The following is a 27,904-nucleotide window of genomic DNA, read 5'->3' on the forward strand; positions in this document are numbered from 1 at the left end:
AACATCTTTTTAGGATTTTTCGTTGGTGGACTTCTAGTGGAGAAAGTTTTGTTACTGGAAGATTACACAAGACCATTAATCCATAATCTAATACTGCTCGATAATAATTCTTATAAAACATAAGCATGATTGTAGGATGTGCTCCCCATTTGGTATTTGCCATGGCTTTAATTAAATGAAATATTTTATCGGATCTATTTTTCATCATATTTATTTGATACTGCCATGATAATGATGCATCAAAGTATACACCTAGATATTTTACTTGTGAAACAATTGGAATGTGTAATCTCCTAGCAATAATGTTCAAAATATTTTGAAGACCCTTATGTTTAAATACTACTACTTTGGACTTTTCTAAAGATATTGATAATTTTTCTGCTTTAGCCATTGGTTAAATTCTATTAATTTATCTTCAAACATTGACACATCTTTCAAGTGATTGTTTGAGTCTAAATATATACATACATCATCAGCATATTGTAGAAACTGAAATGGAGAATCTATTATTGTTTTAATATCTGATAAATAAACATTAAATAATAATGGGCTAAGAGGACTTCCCTGTGGAAGTCCTTGTCCAATATATATTGGACCTACCATTTCTGAACCAAAATGAAAATAAAGTTGTCTTTTAGATAACAATTTCCATGTCAATATGAGTATACAATGTGGCACTTTTATTAATTGTAGTTGTCTCAATAGAACAGTAATATCTACGGTGTCATATGCACTTTGAATATCAATAAAGGCTGAAAGTACTGATTGGTTTATTTTAATACACTATAAATATGAGAAGATAATGTTGCTAATGCATACAGGGTTCCATAACCTTTACGAAATCCCATTTGTCTGGGAGAAAATACCTTTTGACCTTCCATACACCACTCAAATCTTTTTAATAAAAGCTTCTCGAAAATTTTTGCCAATACGGAGCTAAGAGCTATTGGGCGATATGACTGACCCAACGAAGGTTTTTTTCCTGGTTTTAAAATTGGCATAATAAATTGAGAGGTTCATGCAACGGGAATTTTACCCGATAGGAATATTTGATTGAAAATTTTACAAAACGTGCTTAGTGCATTCTGTGGAAGATTTCGTACCATAGAATACGTAATTCCATCAATGCCAGGAGCAGAATCTTTAGACCCTTGAAGAATTTCATGAATTTCGTTTACAGTGATAGATGATGTGAACCCCTTTGAGTATTTTTATGTAGATGAAAACGTGTAGAATATATTAGGAGGTTCGCAGGCTGATGTAAAGGGTGTAGGAATTACTTCATTAATAAAATCGGTTTTCCATTCAGTGGACAAAGGTAAAGTCATGTGCATTTCTAAGTGACCTGAACTTGCGCCATATAACGTCTAATTTTGTTTTAGGGTTTATTTCTTCGCAATATTTTTGCCATGAAAATCTCTTAGCCTTTATATATACTTTTCTAGATTTTGCAGTTGCTCGTTTTAAATTTATCAAAGTTGCAGGTGAAGGAGTACTTACAAATTGTTTCAATGCTTGTAATCGCTTCCTTTTAGCTTGAAAACGTTCTTCATTCCACCAATCTATTTTAGGAAAATTTCGATCGTATTGCGGTTTCAGTCGGGGACAGGCATAATCCATAACTTGAGTTATTATATCCACAAATTTTTCATATTGTACAGTATATTGGTTTTGATATTCTTTAGCTGAAAATTTTAAGTCTAAAATTGAATTATATTTCATCCAATCTGCCCTCTTTACGCTCCACTTACGAATTATTTTTTGTTTTATTAATTTTGGAAATTTTTGAGATGATGTTAGCGTGATGAAACATGGAAAATGATCACTTGTTCGTAAATCAATGTCTATTTCCCACACAAATTCAAAACACTGATTATCAGATATTAAAGTTAGATCAATTGAGAACATATTGTTTCCATTTGGTGGTACATTTGTTGGAAATCCATCATTTATAACTGTCAAGTTATTATAATCCATCCAATCATCAACTGTCTTTCCCAAAGTATCAATTCTATGATCACCCCACAATGTATTATGGCAATTAAAATCTCCTGTTATGATAAACGGATGTTGAAAGCCAGACAAAAGAGAATTTAGATGAGAGCTCTGTATTTGTAGTTCAAACATTAAAAAAATAGAAAAAAAGATATGTATCATTTATGACACACATATTTTGTTGTGACAAATTAGCCCAATGGTATCTTTTTTGCATTATAATCTCAAGGTTGTAAGTTCGAATCCGGTTGCGGAAACCATTTCTTTTCATATTTGTACTTTGCTGATTCTGATTATCTCCGTCACTTTCATTGTATCGCGTAACATGATATTGACATGAATCATCGTATGATTCACATAATTCGAAAAAAATAAATATATGAATATTTTAGTGAAAACTCCTAGAAATAATTACGTGATAATTTATAAATAATTTGTAACATGATTAGTTACTGAATCGTGAAAAAATATATAATATTACGTAATATTGAAATTAATATCTCATTTCTAAAAAGGAATGGTCTTAGAAATCAATTTTTCAACTGCGGAAAAATACATTATTGATGTCTTTACTTATTTCTGTTGTATCATAGAAGAACGCTTAATTGTTTTCTCTGAATATAATAGACTTTCAAAATTGTTATTTACAAGTAGCCAGATTACATTATGAAATTTGATGTGACTTTTTCAGCATTCAAGCAGTATTGCATATCAACATTTCATAACCAGATTTTACACATGGGAAGAGTTGTATTGTGCTTATAAATACACTAAGCAGTTTTGTTAATATGCAAATGGTCAAGTTATAATACTACTAGCTTCTGCTGTTGCTGACAGTCATATGTTCAATGATACAAACATTTCTTACAACTACTTTCCAAAGGCTTGATTGATTGATTTGCTTTATTTTACTTCGCTTTTTGTGCTACTTTTGGCTAATATGCGAAGATTTGCTAACCATTCTACCACGGAGACAGGCAATTTTCCAAAGGATTCGTCGCTTTGTCACCAGAAGATTCGTGCGTGCAAGCGTAAAGATGTCAATATACGACATCTTTATGTCGTAAGACATACAAGATGTGTGTGGTTTATATTTCAATACAGGGGACTACATGCGGAATCTACTAGCATACGCAGGATTTTTTTGAGGGGTTGGAATTATGAAGGTGTGATTTTAGAGAAGAGGGTTTAATTTTAAGAGTTATTCAAAGACAAGAATAGTTGGTTATCTGGTGTAATTTTAGGAGGAGTTTGAATTTATCACTTTGGTTTATCCGAATTTTTTACTGTTTTCACGTGACAATTTTGATTTCTCAAATTTACCTCTTTGCGTTCACCAATGGCGCAATCTGAAGGTTCTAGCGCTTAAGTTGATTTTAAAATCTAATGCAGGGTCAATAAACACCGTCTTTATATAAGACTGTATACCTAACGCTTCCTCTTTCGTTATGTTCATAAACGTCTATTTACAGGAAATGTGAACAGCTTTAACTTCACGTAGCTACGAATTAGGGATTTTAATTATCCTTAGATTTTCTTAGAGAGAGAGAGAGAAAGAGAGTGTGGCTCTCGTCGATCTCGTCTCAAAAAGTGTCGAAATATTTGGACTCATTGTCGTCTCAAGTTTTAAAACACTTAACTCGTCTCAAAATTCAAGACGGGACTGAGATAAAAAAGATATTACTCTCATCTCCTCACAATCTCCAATTCCAACAAAATCTCCATAGGCCATAGGATTTTCTTTCGGACAAAGTTCATAAATATGTTATGGAAAAAATGGGTGATAATTTGAAGAGAGAGAAGTACTTAATACTAAGCTGATCCTGTTTCCGACTCCAACAAAACCGTTTTCGAAGTTTTCTTTACTTTTATAAAGCGCTATGATATCCGAAAATCTGAAAAATTATATTTGCTTGGAATTACTTCCAGAGCATTCACGTGAGTCCTCGTGTGGTTTACTTTTGTTGTTGTCTAGATATTTCCAATAGTTTCGTGGCTATGTAAGCCTCTAGACACCAGGCAAATCAAACCACACGAAAATTCGCCTGAATGTTTTAGAAGAAATTCTAAGCAGATTTACTTTCTTACTAAATTTTTAGGTCTTCGAAAGTAAAAAAAAAATCAAAGACTGTTTTGTTGGCGGGGGCCAAAGGCGCAGCCAAACCTTATTGGCACATGTCGTTCATGTCGACATTCACAATTCCTGTTTCCTTTATTCCAAGTCAGATCGTAGACATATCTGAAAAAACAAAATTTCAATAATTGAAGTGTTTTCTTTGTGTTATGTATGATGAGTCTATTCGCAAATTATTAACATGATTATAGTGTATGAAATAAATTTTAGATAATCCTTTTCACTTCCCAATTCTACGTAATTTGGAATAACCTTCTTCCCCATTTAAGTTCGTATTTAATTCGATATTCGACCTACAGTTTAAATTAATATGAACCACTGAATCGAATTGAGAACACCTTGATTCAAACAAATAACATATCTAATTCACCGAAACTTTAATACAATACATCCATTTGGATTAACGTCTTAAATCAACTACTATATATTAGCTTCCGAGCAAGTCACGCCCAATAACAAACGTCATTTAGTTTTAATACCTCTTGAATGTACAACTGCTTCAATTTAATAGATGAACAAATAATATTATACCTAAATAAGAAATTTCGTTTTGCACAAGTCCTAATTATTTAATGAACTAATATTTACATCTTCAAGAGCTAAGAATACATTGAAATCTAGTGTTACAAAATATAAATCTTCAAAGGTTTAAATAACAGATCAGACAGGGAATAACACATTCACCCATCCAAAATGAGGAACATTTTTTTTTCAAATGACTTTGAATGTCTGTCATTCATGCTATAATAATCCATTTGTCAGTATATTTGTAATACAGCAACATTAATTCCATTCTGAATCTGTAGAAATGTAGCAGGTCTGGTAAAAATATTACTACTTTATATTAGCATTAGGTATGTTCATAAACTCTTTTCTATTTATCTGTTCCTCACAGTTGTTTCGAGTATTTGTGTTCGTTGTTCTGTATTTATACATATTGCAACACTGTTCTTTCACATCTTGTTGATAGGTTCACATACATGTAGAAATGCATGCATGCTTCAATGCAAAAGCGTGGTCCTACATTTCGTATCAGGTAATTGTCTGACGTTAGAAACAAGAAACGTGTGGATTTTTTATGAAGTAGAGTGCACAACAGATCAGTCATTGTGCATTTTCCTTGTCTGTGGTTGCTTAATCTATACCTGCTGCGAAATGCGACACGTTCCCAAAAAATGCATCTCTACAAATATTCACAATTTTCAGTATCAAATACCAAGCAAATTAATCATGCGAAGGAAAATTTGTCATATTTCAACTTCGATTACAATGTTCGCTACGAACAATGAACACAGAACGTACATTTTCATTCATGAATCTCCGTTTAAGCAGAGCATTACACACTTCTCCCATGTGACATTTGAAGATTCATTCCCTTGATACGTCACGAGCAAGGAAAAAACAATTGAAGCACTCTTTAGCTACCGACCTTGCTTGGAAAGCAGGGTCTATTCTCAATAATAATAATAAAAAAAAACTTCAAATAAATCACATTGGGCGTACAGATGGTTAACTTGACTAAACTTCGGATTAGAAAGCTACCAAGTGCCCTTTACACTTGAGTTTATTAATTTCAGACGTGTTTCCAGCCAATAGGCGGGCCCCATTCTGACGGAACAAAACTTTCTTATTTAACTGTATATTTAAAATTACAGATTGTCATGAATAGTTTCTGTTTATCGTGTAAAATGAAACAGAAAACGGAACATAAATACCTGTTTCATTAGAATCCTGAAACTTTTTTCCTTGTTTATTTACAGGGAACATATACTACTAGGAATGCCATTTTACAAATTGTGAAGGACACCAAAGATAGTTTGAAACTCAAGAACTACGAAGGAGATTATTACATTAAGTTATTCTACTACCTTAAAGGCGAATTGGCAGGTTGTCAGTACGTAGAAGCTACGCTTAAAGAAGATAAGGGTGGAAGAGGATAGAAGAAAAACTGACAACAAATGACATGAAGTGTTAATGTTAGGTTAAAGTTGCACTCTGATTTTATGTACGTGAGCACTGTTTGTTACTAAATTGTTTTGTATTCACACAAAACTCACTTCAAGCAAATGTATTAGCAAAATGTTAAACAGTAAAACTTAATAATGATTAGTCCGAAAATTTGAATTATTAATGAATTCTACCTTGTACCTGTATATGTTTCGTCAGGGATGTATTTGAGATTTTCTTTCACGTTGCGTGTGGTAAAGTTTTATAAGCAGCTTAAGGATAGCCATATCTTAGATTAATAAGATCCATGATCGCTTTTCAGTCACATAACAGGTAGGTATGTAAAATTCCCCGTGCCACTTAAAGGACCATTTTTGGAGGTTATGTGATTAGCACCACTCCCTGGCCACCTATATCCCCAGGTACCTATTTATTCGAGGCTGGGTGGGCCTCAGAACCACTTTATATGTTGATAAAGCTGGAAACATTTTTACCTTATGTCACCCACCCCGGAATCGAACCCGTTGTCTCCCGCCTGGCAGTCAGACCCCTTACCGAATGGACCACTAATTATACACCAGGACATTAATAAAAATTGGTGGGAATTTTTAAACGGACAAGCACATATGCGATTTCATGATCTCTATTGATATCTTAGATTTAATGAATGTTTGATTATACTGTAGTATCAAATTAAGAGCTTGGTGCAATAACAAGACAAGCCCCATCCGGTAAATCTTAAAACAGAGCAATTTTTTTAATAAAAATATGAGGCTTGAAAAACATAAAATTCATTTTCAACTTTAAGCGTTCATATTCAAAAAATATATATACATAGTGTCCGAAAAGTCACGCAACCCGGTGTTTACGACCGTATAACGGAATAGCGAAACAGAATGCGAAGAAACGCTTTCTGCAAAGAGAATGCCCTGTATAATGGGAAAATTTAGAGAGACAAACATATGTAAGAACATGAATGTTTTAATAACAAATAAGCAAAGTGTTGCCAAAGGCGGAAAATATTTTTTTGCAAATCTTGTGTATTGATACACAGAACTCACTGAGGTAAATTATTGCAACATTTCACAATACCAACGAACAATTTGGATGTCCATCTATTGAATTTGACAGAAAAAGAACTTTGACGAATTTTCAAAAACATTGCACAAGGAAATAAATGAGCTGTTTCAAATGTCGATGATTTCACAATATTATAAGGGACACTGGCGCCACTGTTGTTGTAATGTGTCTCTAACAGACGTGTTTCACCTAAGGCTACCACACTAAGGCACTTTTAACGAAAAAGGAGAAAGTTGGTTATTCTCGAACATAAGCAATAAATTACATACACCTTGCAACCCTGCTATGTTATTACAGAAGAACGTGTATCAATTGTTATGTTTTCTGTGCCTTAGGTGGTTACTGTTTGCCGGGAACGGCATTCCAGATTGTGTCTACTTATGCTGACGTCGTGGGTGTGTTTTCAAGATGCCATATTCTACACAAGAAAGAGTGTTTATTGTTGAAGAATATATCCGAACATCGTCATATTCTGATGTAAGATAAGCATTTAGTGCCAAGTTTCCGACTACTTCCTCTCTAGATAAGTCCTCAATTTTTCGTCTTGTGCAAAGGTTTCGCCAAACTGGGTCAGTACATGACAGGCAACGTTCAGGGCGCCCTTCTGTGTTAGGAGCTGATGTTCTGCAGCGTGTTATTGGTGACGTTGCCACAAAAGTCTGTTCTGAAGCTCGCCTCAGAATTGGACTTACGCAAGTCAACTGCTCACAAGGCTATACGGAAATTGAAATTTTACCCGTATAGAGTTCGTGTTGTTCATGAATTGAAAGCGGTGGATGTCCTGGCACGGTTGCGTTACTGTCATTGGTTTCAATCATTCGTTCGACAAAATGGTGTCAATGTACTCAATAAAGTTTTTTTAGCGACGAAGCCTGATTTCAATTGGATGCGTATGTCAACAGCCAAAATTCTAGGCATTGGGCGACAGAAAACCCACATCAGTTGCATGAACTACCCTTGCACTCTCCGAAAATCGGTGTATGGTGTGGAATATCGCGACGTCGTATTGTGGGACCGTTATTCTTTGAGACAACAGTGGATACCGCTGTGTTCGTGGATCTCATAATGTGTTCGTGGAAGAAGACGAACGTGATGCTTGGCTACAACAAGATGGAACAACTTGCCATACATCTAATGAATCTCTTCGTATGATGAGAGAATCTTTTGGTGATCGTCCAATAGCAAAGGATTTATGGCTGAGTCGCTCGCCCGATTTAACATCCACAGATTTTTTTTCTGTGGGGTTACTTAAAGGGGAAAGTATACCAAACGAGACCCAGAATATTGGAGGAGCTGAAACGAAACATTACACAGGAAATTGATAATATCAGTGCTGCAACCCTCAGGAAGGTATCTGAGAACATGATCAAGCGAACCAACTTATGTATCCACGCAAATGGTGGACACTTCGAACATTTGCTTTAATTTGTAGGAATACCCACATTTCAGGGTTGCAAAGTGTATGTAATTTATTGCATATGTTCGAGAATAACCAACTTTCTCCTTTGTCGTTAAAAGTGCCTTAGTGTCATAGCCTGAGGCGAAACACGTCTGTTAGTGACACGTATCAGCAACAGTGTTGCCAGCGTCCCTCGTAATATTGTGATAACATCGATTTTTGAAACAGCCCATTTATTCTCCTTTTTCTGTCAAATTCAATAGATGGCCATCCAAATTGTTCGTTGGTATTGTGAAATGTTGCAATAATTTACCTCAGTGAGTTCTGTGTATTACACACGATTTGATAAGAAAAAAATTCCGCCTTTGGCAACACTTTGCTTATTTGTTATTAAAACATGCATGTTCTTACATATGTTTGTTTCTCTAAATATACAGGGCATTCTCTTGACAGAAAGGGTCTCTTCTCATTCCGTTTCGCTATTCCGTCATACGGTCGTATAAACCGGGTTGCGTGACTTTTCGGACACTCTGTATATGTATCTCATCCCTGACTCAAAGAAAAGTATGTTGTAAGTGTTATTTTGCACAAATTAAATTCTTTTCTAAAATAATACACACCTTTTTTTAGCTTGTCATGTTCTTTCCCTCATATAACAAACCAGCTGAAAGTCTTCCCGCAACAATGTGATAATCCACATTGCCTAAATAGCTTTAATAACTTTTACAACATTAAGTTTTATTATATACCATATCCTTCAGGTAATTGTTGTTACTTTACGAAGACATCCGATGAACTTCAGATTTAAAAAAAATATATCATGCCGTTAATAGTTTTGTAGCAAATATTTTGCCCCTAGGAAGTTATAAAAATAATAGACATAATATGGAAAGCCATATTTTGTTTATTTTTTATTTACTTTACGACTTTAATACGAAGAATTATCACCTGATTGATGATAGTCAATGTTCTCATCACTATCTTTTATAAGGGAACTGGAATCATCACTAGAATTAGGCAAAAAAGTGGCAAAATTAAATAATTACCTTCTGGGATGGTAATCATATTACATAGTCGCTTGTAATGTTCTTCTCAAAGAAGAGATAAAAAATCATTTGAACAACAACATGACAGTCTGCATGGTACAGCTATCCCTTAAAAATTTACAGAAATATTACCAGAGATAGTCAGGCCCGTAGCTAGGCAGGGGCCAGGGGGGGCTGAGCCCCCCCTGGCATTGTCGTCAGCCCCCCCTGGCGTTGTCGTCAGCCCCCTGGTATTAGGTAAAACTATTGCATAATTTGTTTGCCGTGACAAGTGAAAATGTAGAGTGTGGATATTATTTGCTCATAACTTGATAGAAGGATAAATTCACAGTACATGAAGAGCGGCTATCATATTTGTTCATCTTCTTTATAAACCGAAGTTTAAGTAACGGGAAGTATTTAGAAGGTTCTCCAAATTTCTTCCACAGGGGATCTATGCACCTTCGCTCCCCCTCTTTCGGCTTTCCCTTGTAGCAGGTCCTTTCCATCTGCATCAAAGGTTATCGGCTCCCAAATTTTGCGAAGGGAAGTTTTATTGCCCGGTCGGGGGGTGCAATATAAGGGCTTGCCCATGCCCTGTCGGGGAAAAACATTGACAAAGACACTTTGTTGAGTTCTTCATTCGTGTAAAGAAGGTTTCGCGTTTGCGCGGGTGTTATTGTGTTTCGTATCTTCGTAAAACTGGGTCGTGTGATAGTGAGTGGTTTTAGTGACGAATAATATAACCATGTTTCGTCCTTGAGGTGTAGTATTGTGATATTTTAACGATTCCCCAGCATCATGGATAAATTTATAATTCGTAAAAAAACATCTGAATCTTTGACCACGGCGACCACCGTACCTACTCTTTCCCCATCTACGGCTGCCTCCAATCAAGAAGAGGATTTCTTGCCTACAGAAGCGAAGGACATTTCCAAACCAGGTGAGAAAAGTAAAGAGCTAAAACTCAAACATTACCCCCGAAATTCTGATGGGCGGTGTTTTCAAAGTGACTGGTTTAAAAGGTTCAAATGGTTAGAGTATTCACAATTTTTAGATGCAGCATTCTGCTATGCTTGTAGACAATATCGGCCTTTCGGATGCAAAGAAGTGGCCTTTACATGTAAAGGTTTTAAGAACTGGAAGGCAGCTCTCGATAAAACCAAAGCAGGGCTAGTGAAACATGATGCGACACTTACACACATAGAAGCAATGTCAAGGTGGGCAGAAAAGCAAAACCGTTTGTTGGTGGGAAAATCTATTTCTACACTAGTCAATCAGAATGTTCTTGAAAAGAATCAATATTATATTAAGAGCATTGCTGAAGTTATTCAGTTCCTTGCAATAAACGAATTGCCTCTTAGGGGAACGTACCACTTAGAAGAACATGAGGAACAAAGCCTGTTTCGAAATCTTTTCGAGTTCACGCTTCGAAAAGATGAGAAACTGGCAGACTGTTTTAAGCATTTGCCTAAAAACGCAACTTACTTGTCCCCTAAAATTCAAAATGACATTATTGAAATAATGGCTGACATCGTACGTGAAAACATTGTTAGTGACATTAATAGTGCCGATGTTCCTTTGTATACTTTGCTTGAAGATGGTACACGAGATAAAAACAACAGAGAAAACGTAGCCGTAGGAATCCGCTATGTAAAGAATGGGACAGTCATGGAATCAATTCTGTGCATAGAAACACTGTCAGCTTTTGATGCAGAGTCTTTTGCAGATCTAACAATAAATATTTTTCAGAAATATGGTTTGGATAGTGCGAAATTGCTCAGCCAGTGTTTTGACGGGGCTTCAGTTATGAGTGGGAAGAAAGGGGGTGTGCAAGCTTTAATCCAGCAACGGCTTGGGCGTCTAATTCCTTACGTTCGTTGTTTTAACCATCGGTTACATTTGGTAATTGTTAAATGTGTGGATGAAATTTCTCCAATTAAACACTTTTTCGAACAGAGTTCCATGTTGCACAATTTTCTAAAAAAGGGAAAAGTTGCCATTTTATACGAGGGGAGAAGTCTTTCGCGACTTTTAGAACAACGTTGGTCAGGACATTTAAAAATGACGAGAACAATATTTGAAAACTACAGAGATATAATTCATGTTTTGCGGTTGGTGAAAAATGGAAATTTTAACGGGGATGACGTAGCAGCAAGTGTTGGTTTGCTTGTAGTCATTAGCAAACCTCTCAGTTTCGGTTTTGCTTAGTGTTCATGAAAAAGATCCTTGAAATATTAAGCCCAGTTGATAAAATGCTTCAAGCACGTAATGTTCATTTGGATGCTGGTAGAAAGATGATTGAAGCTGCCACAGAAACATTAAGGAGCATGCGTCAGGAAGATGTGTACGAAGGCATTCTGCAAGAAAGTAATGTACTGCTAGAAGAGGATGGAATTCATGACGAGATTGTTGAGCACCCCACAAGAAAGAGAAAACGAAATACACAGTTGCAAGACTTCGTTATCACTGACGTCCTAGGAGAGGAAAAGCTCACATCTCTCACACAAATATTCTACGAATGTTTAGATCTTGTGCTAACAGAAATAAATAGACGTTTTACCAATAACGGCGACTTATTGGAGGCTATATCATCGGCTGAGTCCCTTCAATTTAGCAACATTGAATATTTATCAGCCTTTGGAATCACCATTCCGTCAAAAGAGGAACTAACTGTTGCCAATGCATATCTCAAGAAACTGGATTCCCCTGATACTTTTAAAGAACTGTACAAAACTAGAATGGCCTACGAAGACACTTATGCTCTACTTGCTGGCATAAGAACTTTTGCATGCAGTACAGCGTTGTGTGAATCCACTTTCTCTGTGTTAACCCGCATCAATAGCCCTCAGAGACTGTCAATGTGCAGCAAGCTTCTGGCAAATCTTGTTTTTCTGGCATTTGAGAAGAAACGAGCATCGCATCGAACATAGATATGTCGAGACTGCTTCACAGGTTCAACAACATGAAGAATCGCCGACTCCAACTTTTTAAGGCAGAGGTATGTACTATTATGTCACTATTATTGAATATTGTGCATTTTTCATATACTAACTAACTAACTCTCTAGCCTTCTTAAACCCGAAGGTTCATGACTGCAGCAACACAGGCCTTCCATCTTTCCCTATCTTGAGCAAGATCTATATACTCTTTTCCATCCCTACTGATTTCCCTTAGGTCCATCTCAACGTTATCCCTCCATCTTCGTCTTGGCCTTCCTACAGGTCTCTTACCATCAGGTTTCCCAACAAGAATCCTGTAAACTCCTCTTTCCTCTCCCATTCGTGCCACATGGCCTGCCCACCTAAGTCTTCTTGATTTAATTATTCTAATAATATCTGCACATGAATACAAATTATGTAGTTCTAAATTATGTAACCTTCACCACTCACCTGTCTCCTCATCCCTTTTAGGTCCAAATATTTTCCTAAGGATCTTATTTTCAAATACTCTCAATTTATGTTCCTCTTTCAATGTAAGGGACCAAGTTTCACATCCATATAATACTACAGGCAAAATTACTGTTTTGTATATTTTAACTTTTAGTTTCTTAGATATTAAACGAGAAGACAAAAGTTTATGAAGAGAGAAGTAACATGCATTTTTCATATGGGATACAAATATTTGTGTAATCAAAAGTGTATGAAGTGTTTAGTAAGGAATGAGGTCAGTAGGATTCAATTAACACTTCGAGAGATGACCGTGTTTTAGAAGATATTGAAAAAGAGGGTATTATTTGAATTATATTTCTATTTCTTTAATGTTTTATATTAACTTAATGACCCCCTTAACACACACAAAATAGCTTACCTTTATTTAATGTGAAACATTTTTTTAAAAAAGTCACCTGATAAACCGTGAGCCCCCCCTAGAGATCAATTCTAGCTACGGGCCTGGAGATAGTTGGATACGACAACAACGCACAACTTGAGCCGAAAGAAGAATTTTCACCAAAAGTGTGGCTTGTCATGTTCTTGCACCAAGATCTTTAAATATATAAAATATACATTGGTGAATACAAGGACGTAGCTAGGTTGTTCAGTTTGGGGGGCCAAAACGTAAGATATTTTGTATCAAACTATTATAAATTAACAAACTATTTATACACCATGTAGGCCTATACTGTATACACGCAATATATATATATATATATATATATATATATATATATATATATATATATATATAGTCTTGAAAAGGAAAGGAGCAAGGACCTACTCGTTGGCGAATGGTAGCATCGTCGTCTGGTAATCAAGGGGTTCCGGGTTCGATACCCGCTGGAAGCTCATAGTAGTTCGGATCCCACTTTACACTGTAGAACCAGTCCCGATTAGCCTTACTGTGTATGAAGTGGACTTAAAACACCAACTCAGTCAATCAATATATTGGAAAGGAACATCATTTTCCATTGTAGCCCCCAACAGTCTCGCGAAATCCACAGCCATTATTCGGGAAACTAAATGCAGAATGTACTCATTAACTTAATGGCTGATACACCAAGAACAATGTTATTTAGTCTTTAGATTTGTAAATTTTCTCGAAGAAAATTGAGAAGTAGATAAACCCTTTTCCGTGGATTTAGATATAAAGTGCTGGAACCAGGTTTACAAGTATGTGCAAATATGAAATGTGTGCGTAATAACTCAAGCTAGGTATCTCAAGCACACAGTTCATACCGGAATCGAATGCAGAATGTCTTAGTTCAAGACTACCGCGTTAAGCACTATTCTATAGGGCGGGCCCGAGTCTTCAATGGCATCTGATTGTTCACTTGGGAAATGATGACGATAAGAAATTTTATGCACACGTCTAATTTTTTAAAATTAATCTTATTTGTGTGTGGAAAACTGAATATATGATGCCACTGGATAAAACAAAGTTCCCACACGCTCAAATGATTACGCTCTCGTCTTTGGTTCGGCAGGTTCAACAAGGGGTCCCGGGTTCGATTTCCGATGGAGTCACATAGTATAGTTCGGATTTCACTTTAAACTGTAGGTCCAGTTCCGATTAGCCTTACTGTGCATAAAGTGCGCTTAAAACACGAACTCGACGATTGGAAGGTTTTAGAACAACTCAACATGGTGTTTTATGCATCGCACAATTTTGCTTCTTTTCACCTTACTTTTACAGTTTTTCTTCCTAAAAATTCCACTGAGTATAACACGCTACGAAACCAGATGCACAAGGTTCGGACCTTGGACAAGTATGGTTATATCATGTCTGTCCCATCGCCATTCCTTCGGCTCATCATTCATCCTCATCGTCGCATTTAACCCAAGAGGTAGAAAAGCGGCGTAATATGGAAATATATAAATGATTGATTTGGTTTATTTGACTTCGCTTTTCTGACACTTTTTGGCTAATCGTGAAGATGAAGATGACAATGAGTGATGTGAAATTGATGAGAGGACCATCGTAAAGATCACACACGCCCAGTCCGGGATTCGAACCCAGGACCCCTGGCATCGTAATGCACGTTGTTAACCACAGCACAACAAATAGAAACAGAAAATGCTTGATAAGTAATTTGCTTCTCGATAACTCATGATTATATTATATAACTATTATTCGCTATATGACTAGGGATTAATTATATTTGTATGTCTAGCCAACCTTACCCGCATTTGTAGGTGGAGGCTAAATGACGAAAAATCACAGAAAGTCAGAAATATATACTTGTAACATAATACTTATAGAGCATGCATGCTGTAAATAAAATTGCTACATACCTAGCTTTCTTCCTTAATTGAAACGTGGTTTATTCTTCATTATACATGAGATCAACCACCCTGGAAGTCGAACCCAGGATCTTGTGTGGTAGTCAGACTCTTTTAGAACGTCAATATGTTGGACATTTGGTCGATCAGATATCCTGATCCATTGTTTCCAGGGGAAGACAATCTGGCAGCTTATCATTCGACATTTCACTCGCGATGTAGGAAAACGAGATCACAAACACTTTGTGATTCTATCTTCTCGCGTTAACAGAAGTTAACCACCGATCAGACCACAAACCCATACTTCAAACTATCTGACAGATATCAAGTGTTCAGTGTTCACGAAATCAACAGATGAACCGACCGCTTCGATGTTTCTCCGAATTTTCAGAAAGTAGCCTTTTCCTCCTTTGCAGGGCAAGTCATTAGCAGGAGGGTTGAGTGCACGTGAGAAGAACCGCTATGTCATTCATTCTCTCGCCGAAAAAGGGACAAGCAATAGAATTCTGTTCTTGGAATTTGAAACGCATGGGGATATCTTTTCTGAACCATAAAATAATAAACCCAGAAAGTTCTAGCCACCCACAGCTAAATCTTCCTGTTTATGTCGTTCTTACGGCGCCCATGGTGTCAGTGCAGGGCCAGATGAAGAGGAAGTACGGGTTTTGGGGGGGGATCCTGGATCTGGCGTGCAGCAGGGAGGAAAAGTGCATTTTCAATAGGTGCCAGACTTCCCTGACCGGGACAGACCACAAAACCATTAACTGCATCCTCTGCTATCTGCTAATACATATGTTTGTGTTCAACAAGCAAGAAAGAGGGAAATAAGAAAGAAATGCCTTGCTTGGGTTCGTGCTACTGAAAATTGAAGAAGTGTTTCAAACTGCATGCAAAATTTACTGAAGAATTATTTTGCAATATTTGTCATCAAAGTAAAATTTCCAGAAAATACAGAACAGTTTCCCGGGGCCACGTGGACGTTTGTCGGGAACAGTGCCCCCGCGTTCCCCCTTAACGACGTCCCTGGGTGAATAACAGAAAATCGCATTCTTCGTGAAATGCCACCATGTTTAGCACTCTGTCATATTACTGATGATCTTCCAAGTTCTTATGAACAATGTGATTATATTTTCCCTAGCTGTTGACAACTAATGTGTTGAGAATAATGTTAAGTATTGAATTTTTAAAATTTACATATACCACGTATGAGAGGAGTCACTCAGTATACTAGTAAAATTGGCATTAATTTTACCTATCCGACATGTTTCATGTTTACTACATCTGTTGAAGAGATTATACAGTTTCTACTATCTGGTGTACATGGTAACTCCTTACAAGAAATACCACATCTGTTGAAGAGGTTATAAAATTTATCCTATCTCATGCGCATGGCAATTCCTTCCAAGAAATAACACATCTGTTGAAGAGGTAATAGAGTTTATTTTATCTGATGTACATGGCAACGTCATCCAAGAAATACCACATCTGTTGAAGCGTTTATAGAGTTTATTCTATCTGATGTACCTAGTAACTCCATTCAAGAAATACACATGTGTTGAAGTGGTTATAAAATTTCTTTTATCTTATGTACATGGCAACTCCATCCAAGAAATACAACATCTTTGGAAGAGGTTATAGAGTTAATTCTATCTGATGTACATGGCAATTCAATCCAAGATATAACACATCTGTTAAAGAGGTTTTAGAGTATATGTGTTTTCAAGAGATGGATATTTATGTATGCTAGTGCAGAAGTTGTCTACAGTTTGCATTGAGTTCTCTTAATTCTTGAAGCTCCTACTGGAGGAAATAATGTGAACGAACATAGTGGTGGACAACTTGCATAGTTATACTCATGGATCACACTGTACATGACAACTCCTTCCAAGAAATATCACATCAGTTGAAGAGGATATAGAGTTTATTTTTACTGATGTACATTGCAACTCCATCTAAGAAATACAGAAACCCGTTGAGGATTGATTGATTGATTGATTGATTTGGAGTTATAAGAGTAAGAAGAGTAAAGCTAATTTGGACAGGACCTATAGTTTAGAGTGGGATCTGAAGCACTATGTGCCTCCACCAGATATTGAACACACATGTTAAAGATATTATAAAGTTAATTTTATATGATGTACATGACACTTCCATCGAAGAAATACCTCATCTGTTGTTGAGGTTTAGTGTTTCTTATATCCGATATACATGGCGAAACTTTCCAAGAAATACCACTTCTGTTGAATAGATTAAGAGTTTCTTCCATCTGATATACATGGCATAGACTTCCCAGAAATACCCTATCTGTTGAAGATGTTAACAGTATATTTTATCGGATGTAGGCTATGTACATGACAAATCCATCTTAGAAATACCACATTTGTTAAAGAAGTTAAAATTTCCTTTATCTTATGTACAGTGGTGGAAAAAAGTTCTTCCCCATAAGACTTTAATGGCAGTAAATAATGCCGGAAGGGTAGACAACACACATTGCACCTTTAGGTGATCGGGTGATTCTGTCTGTCTCAAGAGCAACTCGTGTATCATGAAATAGCCTACAGACACAGGGAATGTAGGAAAGTCACGTGACTTGTCAGGTTGAATGTTGTTCATCAGAAAATCGCATTTTCTCAAGAAAGGTCGCAGAACCGACAATAGCTACAAGTTATATCTCCCAAAATGATTCGCCTGAACGAAACGCTAAAACAATTCTTGCCTTAATTACATAGGCTACTTTACTATATGTGCCGCGGTAGCTCGGTCGTTATGGCGTTTGATTACCATGCGAGAGTACTGAGTTCGATCCCCGACTAGGGAGAATTGGAATTTTGTCCACCGGTTCAAGTGGCTCCGGCGCCCAACCAGCGTCGTATAAAGTGGGTACCTGTAGGATACTCGGGTTGGGGAAGGGTAAAGACGGACAGGGGCGTGGTGCTGATCACATTATTCCCATCTTCGGCCGTAACAAGAAAGTGTGAGGCCATAACTACGCACCCCCTACACGCCTTCATGGCTTGGTGCAAAGCAGAAGGTAGCACTTTGCTTCTTCATTTACTATACGTCCCGATTTGTCGGAACAGAACTTTCTAATCTCTACGTGGACTTTCTTCCAAGTTCCGCAGGGATGTGAATAGGCTCCAATTCTTGACACAATTCATCCATGTTATATTTCGTTATATAAACTAGGGCCGATGTCCTCCTGTCTGTGTGTGTGTGTTGGGGGGGGGGAGCAGGGGTATAATTCAAACATGGGAGGTGATACTTTTCCCACTACTCCATTCTCCGATTCTTCGTATCCGAAATAACTCTCAATTCTACACACTGATGATGTAGCATTTCCTACATCTTAGCATGCAAATATCTAGTAGCAAAGTAATGTGTAGGCACGTAGTGGTTCGGATCCCACTTTAAACTGTAGATGCTTTCCCGATTAGTCTTACTGTGCATAAAGTGGACTTAAGACACCAAATCAACCAACCAACACAATCCCGTTATTGTCCAGATTATCGAATCCAGAACCTTCGTCGCGAATAACATAAGCAGAAAGAAAATGTGAAATTACCGAACAGAAACAGAACCTAAAACGTACAACGGATAGATTGGATTAAGTCGACGATACAGCACGCGTTCTGAAATGAAGAAGAATACGAAAGTTGAAGGACCGCGACACAGACACACACACACACACTTTTCCTCCCCTCAATAGTAAGCTATTCTTCTTGCAGAGAAGCCTTTACGTAGGCCTTCAAGGCCAAGACGAGAAAGTGTTCTACATGCAATGACGGGACCAAAAAATACGTCTAATTTAATATGAAAGTTGTGTGTCTCCTTATTTCGTACGTCATTGATAACATGAACACGTGGCCTCGTCTGCTAACCCTAGTTACGTAGAGCAGACGCCTGTTTGCCACCCTTTGGTTGAGTGACCTTCGCTCGTCGTTAGCAAGAGTGAATGACTCACCAGATACCTATTGCCTGTAAGCATATACAAGAATAGATATTTCGTTAGCGTCTGTAAGTATTGTTTCATCTGCAGTTAAATCAGTTAACGTTCGAATAGTTTCCTAATGGTTACGTTACTTATAAATTAGTTCTCAGTAGTGTGCTTTCTATCTATTTTCACTTGGTTTTTTTATACAGCCTGCATGTATTATCTTTTTCCTGAAACAAGACGAAATTCGAAGACGCAAAAAAAAGTCGTATAAGAGTAGTTAACAAAAAGAAAGAACAAAACGAAAATGTAAATGTTGAAATAAATTATTGTAGAGATCGAGTGAATAACATTTTGTCACGGGGCCTCCTCGATGGCTTAGTGATAATGTCGTCGGCTTGTAATCAAGGGATCCGGGTTCGATATACGGTGGAGGCACGTAGTGGTTCGTATCCCATTTTAAACTGAAGTTCCAGTCCCGAATAGCTTATCTGTGCACAAAGCAAAAAACTAAAATAATAAATTGTCACAGTGTAAGAAAATTTCATGTTCAACCACAAACGAAACAAAAAAATGATAATTTATTCCATGTTGGAGTTCACATCTGTAGCATCTAACCAAAACAATTATGGATCGCAACATATTTTCTCAGATCCATTTTCATTACACGTGTATGATAAAATGACAGAAGTAGAGGAAATAGAAAGCCAAGCGAGACACGGATGCCTTCTCCAGAATTTTAAATCTCGTTACGTAAGGTTCTGGGTTGAAGTCCCGGCCAGACATGACTTTCTTGTTCTTGCCCTTTTATCTGCTCTATTTCATCATAAATCGACGTAATGGTTTACTTACAGGGGAAGAATAATGACAATAATTGCCAATAACAAACAGAACAACAACTCAATTGGGGAGATGTCAAGAAAGAAACAAGACTTGACAGTGTCTCCGTCTCTCGGTTTCTCGATTGAAAATTGTTCCCCCGTTCTCGGTCTCGACTAGTTAAATATAGAAATCGAAAACGTATGTGAAGATACATATATTTCATATATCCCGGTTTTGTAGGAGATTTCGTGAGAGATGAAATAAGTACTCTTCGATCATATTTATTTTTATTATTTTTGTTACGTAACATCACTTTTCTTCCCAATCGTGGACGAGTGACCATTAAATGAAATTAATGGCGAAATACTCAAAAACCTGTGACAAGGACGGTACTCAAACCCGGCAACTTTGGTGACGAGATCGAATGTCGACCACTTAATGAACTTGCCCACCGAGTCTGCTGAATGTTGCTTGTGTCAGGTAATTCGTAATAACTGTCAATATCCCAAATTCATTATCATTTGTTTCATAATTTATCTTATTGATGTGATTAACATGAAGTCGAAGAATTAGTTGAAAGGCAAAAATGCAAGATTGAATGTTTCTGATGTTACTTCGTGCCGAATAATATGACGTGCTATTATTTAATGAATATATTAATAATATAATATACTTAGTCATTCCATTGATTGATCCCAATTGCTCACACAAAATATGGTATAATATCCACTGCTAAACTATCTCCATGGAGGAGTGGTTAGCACAAAATAGACAAAATGGACCCCTGGTTCGAATCTCGGCCTGGCCATGGGTGTTCTTGGTGAGAGTCCCATAATTAATGTCATCATATCATTACTCATTACTCATCTTTATCAACGCTATTTGCCAAACGTGAAAGGGCCGGCCCCGTGGCGGAGTGGCAGTCTGCCTGCAGTTTGTGCAGGAAGCAGTTCGTAGCGAGCTCCGCTCGTCGCGTGAGAAGGCTTAGCGATCGAACTGTCCGAGTTAGCTAGGGCCGTATACGGTTTGCTAGTGTTGAGTTAGTTTTTTTTTTTTTCCTTTGAAGTGCAAGCGAGGTCTTGACTACAATTACCGTGCGCCAGTGAAGATACGATGAAATAGATCACGATGAATACACAAAGAGAAAACACCTTGAAATTTGTTTTCATTGATGTCAAAACGCGACCTACGTCATTGGATTTTCATCGATGGTTTCATGATGTCTACCAAGTGCCTACGAACCAAGTGCTCAGTTTCGAAATTGATTACTTTCGTAAGTGTTTGTACGTGAATTTTGCGACAAAAGTGGTAGGAGAACGGTTACTAAATGATTGTGGTGCTGAGGTAATCTATAGTGACGTAGATGGTGACCATCAAGTTGAAGTAGAATGGACCCACCAGCGACATGTAATGGTCAGAATCCATGTAGTCCCAATTGAATTAAGTGCAGAAGTGATAAGTCGTGTCATGAGGTCTTATGGGGAAGTGTTAAAAATTGAAGACGAGACATACTCTGCAGATCACATTTACCCTACTCGAACTGGACGTGTCTTGATCAAAATGATACTACGTAAACCCATAGCCTCATATGTAATCATGAATGGAGACTCCTATTGGGTAACATACCCTGGGCAGGCTCGTACGTGCATCGCGTGTTCGGGAGAGGGTCAATTTGTCGCCCAGTGTCCCAAGCGTCGATCCCCTGGGAACCAGCCCCGCAGGGGGCCGTTTAATATACCCGCTGACAATGTACCGATGGTATATGAACCTACTGTGCTACCCGTACTGACTAAACCAAGAGATTCAGCTCCATCAGGTGCAGAAGTTCCTGCGTCAAGAGATAACAATGGAGGGAACACGGACAGCCCCACCGACGAGCAGACAGGTACCAGACAACCAGTTAGTGAGAAGAATACACCAACAGGAAGGGAAGAGATGGAGCAGCCAACCTTGTCCACTTCCGAGGAGAAGCATCACATACCCCCGCCCCCACCCCCAAGTGCTTTGTTCGCGGAGGCCGAATTCCTCGTAGTTACCTCTCCTAGGAAATCACGGTCAAGATCTGTATCAAGGTTACGGTCAGTGGCGGAAGAGTCCATGGTGTTACGAAGAAAGAAGAAGAAAAATAATGAATGCGTAAGTTCCACAATAGTTCATAACGAATTTAGAGTAGAACCTGGTACCCCAAAACAAGATGTTTCAAAGGTTAGTTTAACAAGTAATTCAGCAAATGTAACTAAATAGAAACCTTCAACGAGTAACAAACTTACCCCAGATTTATTTAGTGGAAAGCTTAGTTAATGCATTATAGGCAGAAATGAGAGATCAGTAATGTTGAAGAATGTAAGAAAGTTTAGTTTTCTTTTGTGGACAGTTATCATCATGCAAACCTTTACCTTGGCATCTATAAATTTGAATCAAATGCAAAGTAAGACCAAAATAATTGCTCTCAATGACTTTCTCATTAAATCCTCTATTGATGTGGCCCTCTTACAAGAGGTCGCCATAGACGATTTTTCTGTACTGAGCATGTTTAAAGTATACAACAATTTTACTCCCTTTGCACAAGGGACTGCCATAGCATGTAGGCGACACCTGGATTTACGTAATGTAGTGCCCCATCCCACGGGCAGACAAATAAGTGCCAAATTAGGCTCAGTGTTTCTCTGTAATGTGTATGCTCCGTCAGGAAGCCAAAACAGACGGGAAAGAGAAGATTTTTTTTTCAACAGTTGTAGGGCCCGAGTTGACATCCCACACACTAGACACTATACAAGTGGGAGATTTTAACTGCGTAATTCGTTCACAAGATCAAAATCCAGGATATAACTTCTCACGTGCGTTCTATGAATTAACGCAGGGGTTACAACTGCGTGACGCTTGGATACACGCCAACGGCGAAAGTCAAGGTTACACACATATCACCTCCAATAGTACGTCAAGGATCGATAGGTTTTATGTCGCACCAAGATTTCAGGAATAATTAGTGTTCAAAATTTTCCAGTATGTTTTAGTGATCATAGTGTACCAATTCTCAAAATAAATTTAGATTTGGTTAAACCCCGACAAGGTAGCGGATACTGGCTTTTAAATTGCACATTATTATTAAATGGTAGTTATGTCCAGCTAATCAGGGAAACGTGGAACGAACTCAAGGCCTCTCGGCCAGTGCAAAAGACCCTAATCGAGTGGTGGGAAACTCGAGTTAAGCCTAAATTTCGTCAGGTCAGTAAATTCTTCAGTGCAGAGGTTAGTAGAGATCAAAGAAACAAATACAATTTTTTGTATACAGTCTTGAATGATCTCCATCGTTTAGCACTGCAAGGTAATTTCGATCGTCCTTCTTGCAAATTAAATAAAAGCACAATTACTTGCTATACATAGGAAACGAAAATCTGCAGCAACAATAAAGAGCAAGATTCTTCCTATAGACCCGGACGAGCAAGCCACACTAAGTCACATTCTTCAAGAACATAAACACGCCAGGAGTCACGTTATTCATAAATTAACTTTAGCTTCCGGTGAAGTTGTCACCAGCCCTCATAGTATACACGACAGGTTTTTGCAATACTATAAAAATCTTCTTGGTCAAGCCTTTAATCCCGCAGAAACGCAATGTAATTTTTTGAACTACCTCCCTGCATCACTGACGGAAAATGAAAGAACTGAGCTCACACAACCGTTTAGTAAAAAGGAGGTTCATGATGCAGTATTCAAAGCTCCGAGAAATAAAACTACAGCCGAAGATGGACTACCATCAGAATTCTATCAATGTTTCTGGGATCTAATAGGAGACGAATTAACGGAATGGGTCAACGAAGTGTTGACAACAGGAACAATAGGAAAGACCAGTAGCACGGGAGTTATAGTGTTAGTTCCCAAGAAGGCAAATAAAAAATTCGTTACAGAATTTAGACCAATTTCAATATTGAGTAGTGATATCAAACTTATAAGTAGGTGCATAAATCAGCGTCTAAAAATATATGGTTAAACTTATTGGCAATTTACAGTTCGCTTGTAATACGTCTCAAATATACATCACTTGCTGCAAACGATAAGAGACGTCATTATTACCAAACAAAATAAGAATGCATCAGAGGCAATTCTATCTTTAGACTTTTCACAAGCGTATGACAGAGTGAGTCACGAATATCTGTACAAAGTCTTAGAAGCATATGGCTTCGGAGACACTTTTATTAATTGGATAAAAACATTATATAATCATATGCTGCTAAAACTTAAAATAAATGGTTTCTTGACAACAAGTTTTAAAATGCGACGGGGTGTACTACAAGGTAGTCCCTTGAGTAGCACAGTGTACGTCCTCACAATAGCCCCCTTTTTGTTTAGTATCCAGCATCATTTACAGGGTATTTCTATGGCTTCCACCACAATACAAGTTGGCAGTTTCATGGATGACGTCACGATTTTTCTCAGGGATGAAAGAGATCTGGACAGTGTTAAAAGCCAAATACATACCTTTGAGCTCACATCAGGAGCAAAACTAAACAATCGAAAGTCATTCCTGATGCCCCTTGGCAAGGAGAATCCTTTCACAAATAATACGGAGATCCCTGTAGACAAGAAAATAAAAGTTTTAGGTATAAACTTCTATGCAAATATCGATGAAACGATCGAAGCCAATAGTAACCTCACGTGCGAGAGGGCAATCTACGTCCTCAGAGTGAACAAGACGCGCTCTCTGAGTTTAAAAGCACGAGTAAGATTTATAAACGTTTTTGCTCTCTCTAAACTTTGGTATGTAGCAAAAATCCTACCTTTCAAACCACAGCACTTAGCCAAGGTCAACAAAGCTGTTGGCTGCTTTTTGTGGCACGATACAATTTTCCGGGTGGCAATAAATGTTTTCACGTTATCAGAGAAGACAGGTGGGTTGGGACTAATACACGTGAACACACAGGCAACATCATTGTTTGTACAGACTGGCCTTCAAACAGCTTTCTCACTGCACGAGTCAAAGACCCAAGCATGTATACAGACGATCATACGAAACATTCCATTAGAAGCTCCCATCGATATCCAAAGTATCCCCAAAAGGTTTTTGTTTTATAAGGACATCGCTTTACAGGTATGCTACCAGTTATTACGACATGAGACAATTACACCATCTGTTAAAACGTTATATAGTGAAATCATTAGTTCAAAGCACACAGTACCACGAATAGTAAGGGATTTCAATACACATAATTGGCCACAAATATGGGAAAATGTCTCCGCCAAACACCTTTCAAAAGCTGGCCAATCAATATGGTACAAAGTGGTTCATCGTGTTATAGTGACAAGAGATAGGACATACCAATATGGAATCAGTGACTCTCCTAACTGTATATCCTGCAACATGCCAGACTCTTTAACCCACAGGTTAACGAAGTGTCGAAACTCCTCCACGGCATGGAACAAATTGAGAACAATGCTCAGTCGTATATGCCGCACCTCATTAACAAAGTTTACGGATACAGATATAGTTTTTCCTGATTTCAATTTTTTTTCCACCAACAAAACAACGAGCAGTACAATGGTTGATAACTGAATACTTATTATATATATTTCGCAATGACGAGAGCAGTTTTCAGAAACAATTCAGGATCTTCTTGCAAGAACAATACGAAAAAATTCCTCTCCAAGCAAGGAAGAAATGGTATGCAAATTTCTTATTAGTGCTTTATACTTAATTTAGGTCAAACAAAAATGTAAAGGTTAACCAGATAGAAATACAAATTGTCATAGCAGTCATATACTTATGTCAAAAACAATGTAATTCCATAACTTGTATATCAGAATGAGACAATAAAAAAAAAGAGTGGTTAGCATATCGCGCTACAACGCCATGGGTTCCGGGTTCGAATCCTGGCCTGGGCATGGATGTTTGTGAGTGTCTATTCATCAATTTCATCATATCATCACTCACCCCCATCTTCGCAAATTAGCCGAAGTAGCACAAAAAGCGAAGTAAAATAAAGCAAATCAAACCAAACCAAAAGTGAAATAGCTACACTAAATAACAAACATCCAATCAAATGGAACACCTGCACCGATTTAATTCTATACCGTACCAAATTCCCACTTTATTACTGCATCTTGCTTCATTTTACAGCGTGTCAATTGTTTTCCGATTCGAAAACAATTGGAATGTTGTTTTGTGCAGTTGATTGTGTATTGTTTCGTTGTTTAGATTGTTTAATTAACGTCGCATTAATTAGTTTTAGACCAATCGTGACAGATCGAATCGAGAACACAAAGGAATTGTCAAATACAAGTTAGAGACTACGGCTCTCTTTAAAGGTAGAATTCCGTGAATACGACTGAAGTGACTGCAGAATATTATGGATAAAATTTGTTTCTCTTTTTCCATTTTTTTCTGTTTCAGTTATTTTACTTCGCTTTTCTTGTACCACTCTTGTTAATCGTGTTTGCGAGGAACAATTAAACTCGTGAAATGGTCGATGGGACAAAAAAATCTATGCCTCTCCCACGGTTCAAAACTGTGACCACAAAATATTGTCTTATTTTTAAAATTTACGCCAAATATGGTTTTCTCGTCTTTTTCTCAAGGCGTTCCATTGGCTCTCCGATGGCGTAGTGGTAACGTCTGCGACATGTAATCAAAGGCTTGTGAATTCAATACCAGGTTGAGGAACAATATTTTCGGATCCCTTTTTAATCTGTATGTCCAGTACATAAACTTGACTTAAACAATTAGCGTGTGGCATGTGGTCAGAGACCTGCACAAGACCCGGAGAAAACCCGTCTGCGAGGAGGCGCGCCTACAATAATATGCAACACGCACATCAAGCCCAGGTGTTCGACATCGCGCAAGCGAGCTTCACGTCACAGTTTTGCACAGGCATCGATGCCTTCCAGGTTTTTCTATTACCCGGGTCTTAAGAAGACCCGTGAGACTCGATGTAGTTCTTGCAGGTAGACGACGAGCACTACTGTCAGTGTTGCCAACTGCCATTATATTTCACTACGCATGAAAATATTTGAATTTCTGCTAGGCGCAGGTACCTTGAGGTTTCTTCTGTGTCGTGACCTTGCATAGCCTACCCGATTTTAATATGTTAACGGTAAAGCACCTCAAACTGCCACGGAGCAAAGTATGGGGCATTTAAATGCTTCTGGTGTTTTAAACTGAAGAAGGGTATGGCTAATATTAGCAGTTCTTCCTTCGTTCCTACAACTTCAGACGCAGCTATTGCCCTCTGTAACGGGCACGAAGATGATTTATATTCCGAATTTCCTGATCAAGTTCTATGTTTCAGGAATGTGCTTAAATCTGAAATCAAGTGCTTTAGGAAAGTTTCTTCTCCTTGATAGCTCTACACTAGCTTCCAGTGTTCTCTGTATCCTGTACCGCCTTCTGTTTGGGGGAAGGGATAAGTAAGTATTTGTATTTTCTTCTTTTGAATACATAAATGTCAAAGAAAGATATGTTGTAATATGTGAAAATTCAGAGTTAGAGCATCGATTTGTATAGTTATTAATGTAAGTGCAGCCACAACCAGCCATTCTAAGTAATTACGTAAATTTCCTGGAAGAAGCTGACTGTACTTGAGGGACCCAAGTTTATTTCTTGCGGAAGCGTAATTTACGATTTTGTTACGCCACTGCGTCAAATATTTAATATTATAAGAACATTCAGACGTAACAACAAAATGAGATTCACAGTTATTATTATCATCTAAGTCCTAAAATTCAAAGTTAACTGGTACAATTTATGTGCAACAAAGTCAAAATTGCTAATTAAAAAAAAAGTCAAAATTGCTAATTTTAAAAAAAAGTCAAATTAGCTGTATCAGTTGATTACACCAAACATTTCACATTTATTGT

The 27,904-nt window shown here is 37.6% G+C and overlaps 1 protein-coding gene across 1 annotated transcript in view; it reads left to right on the plus strand.

Annotated features, from left to right (window-relative positions):
• The window catches only part of LOC145991109 (uncharacterized), a 44,381-nt gene extending 38,144 nt beyond the window's left edge, over nucleotides 1-6,237 (plus strand). The window contains exon 4 of the mRNA XM_083126864.1: nucleotides 5,890-6,237. Within this exon, the coding sequence (XP_082982990.1) occupies nucleotides 5,890-6,069 (180 nt within the window). The 3' untranslated portion in view covers nucleotides 6,070-6,237. The remainder of the gene's footprint in view (nucleotides 1-5,889) is intronic.
• The last annotated feature ends 21,667 nt before the right edge of the window (nucleotides 6,238-27,904 follow it).

This window comes from Lepisma saccharinum, chromosome 1 (genome assembly GCF_977018435.1).
Source record: "Lepisma saccharinum chromosome 1, izLepSacc3.1, whole genome shotgun sequence".
Classification (NCBI taxonomy): Eukaryota; Metazoa; Arthropoda; class Insecta; order Zygentoma; family Lepismatidae; genus Lepisma; species Lepisma saccharinum.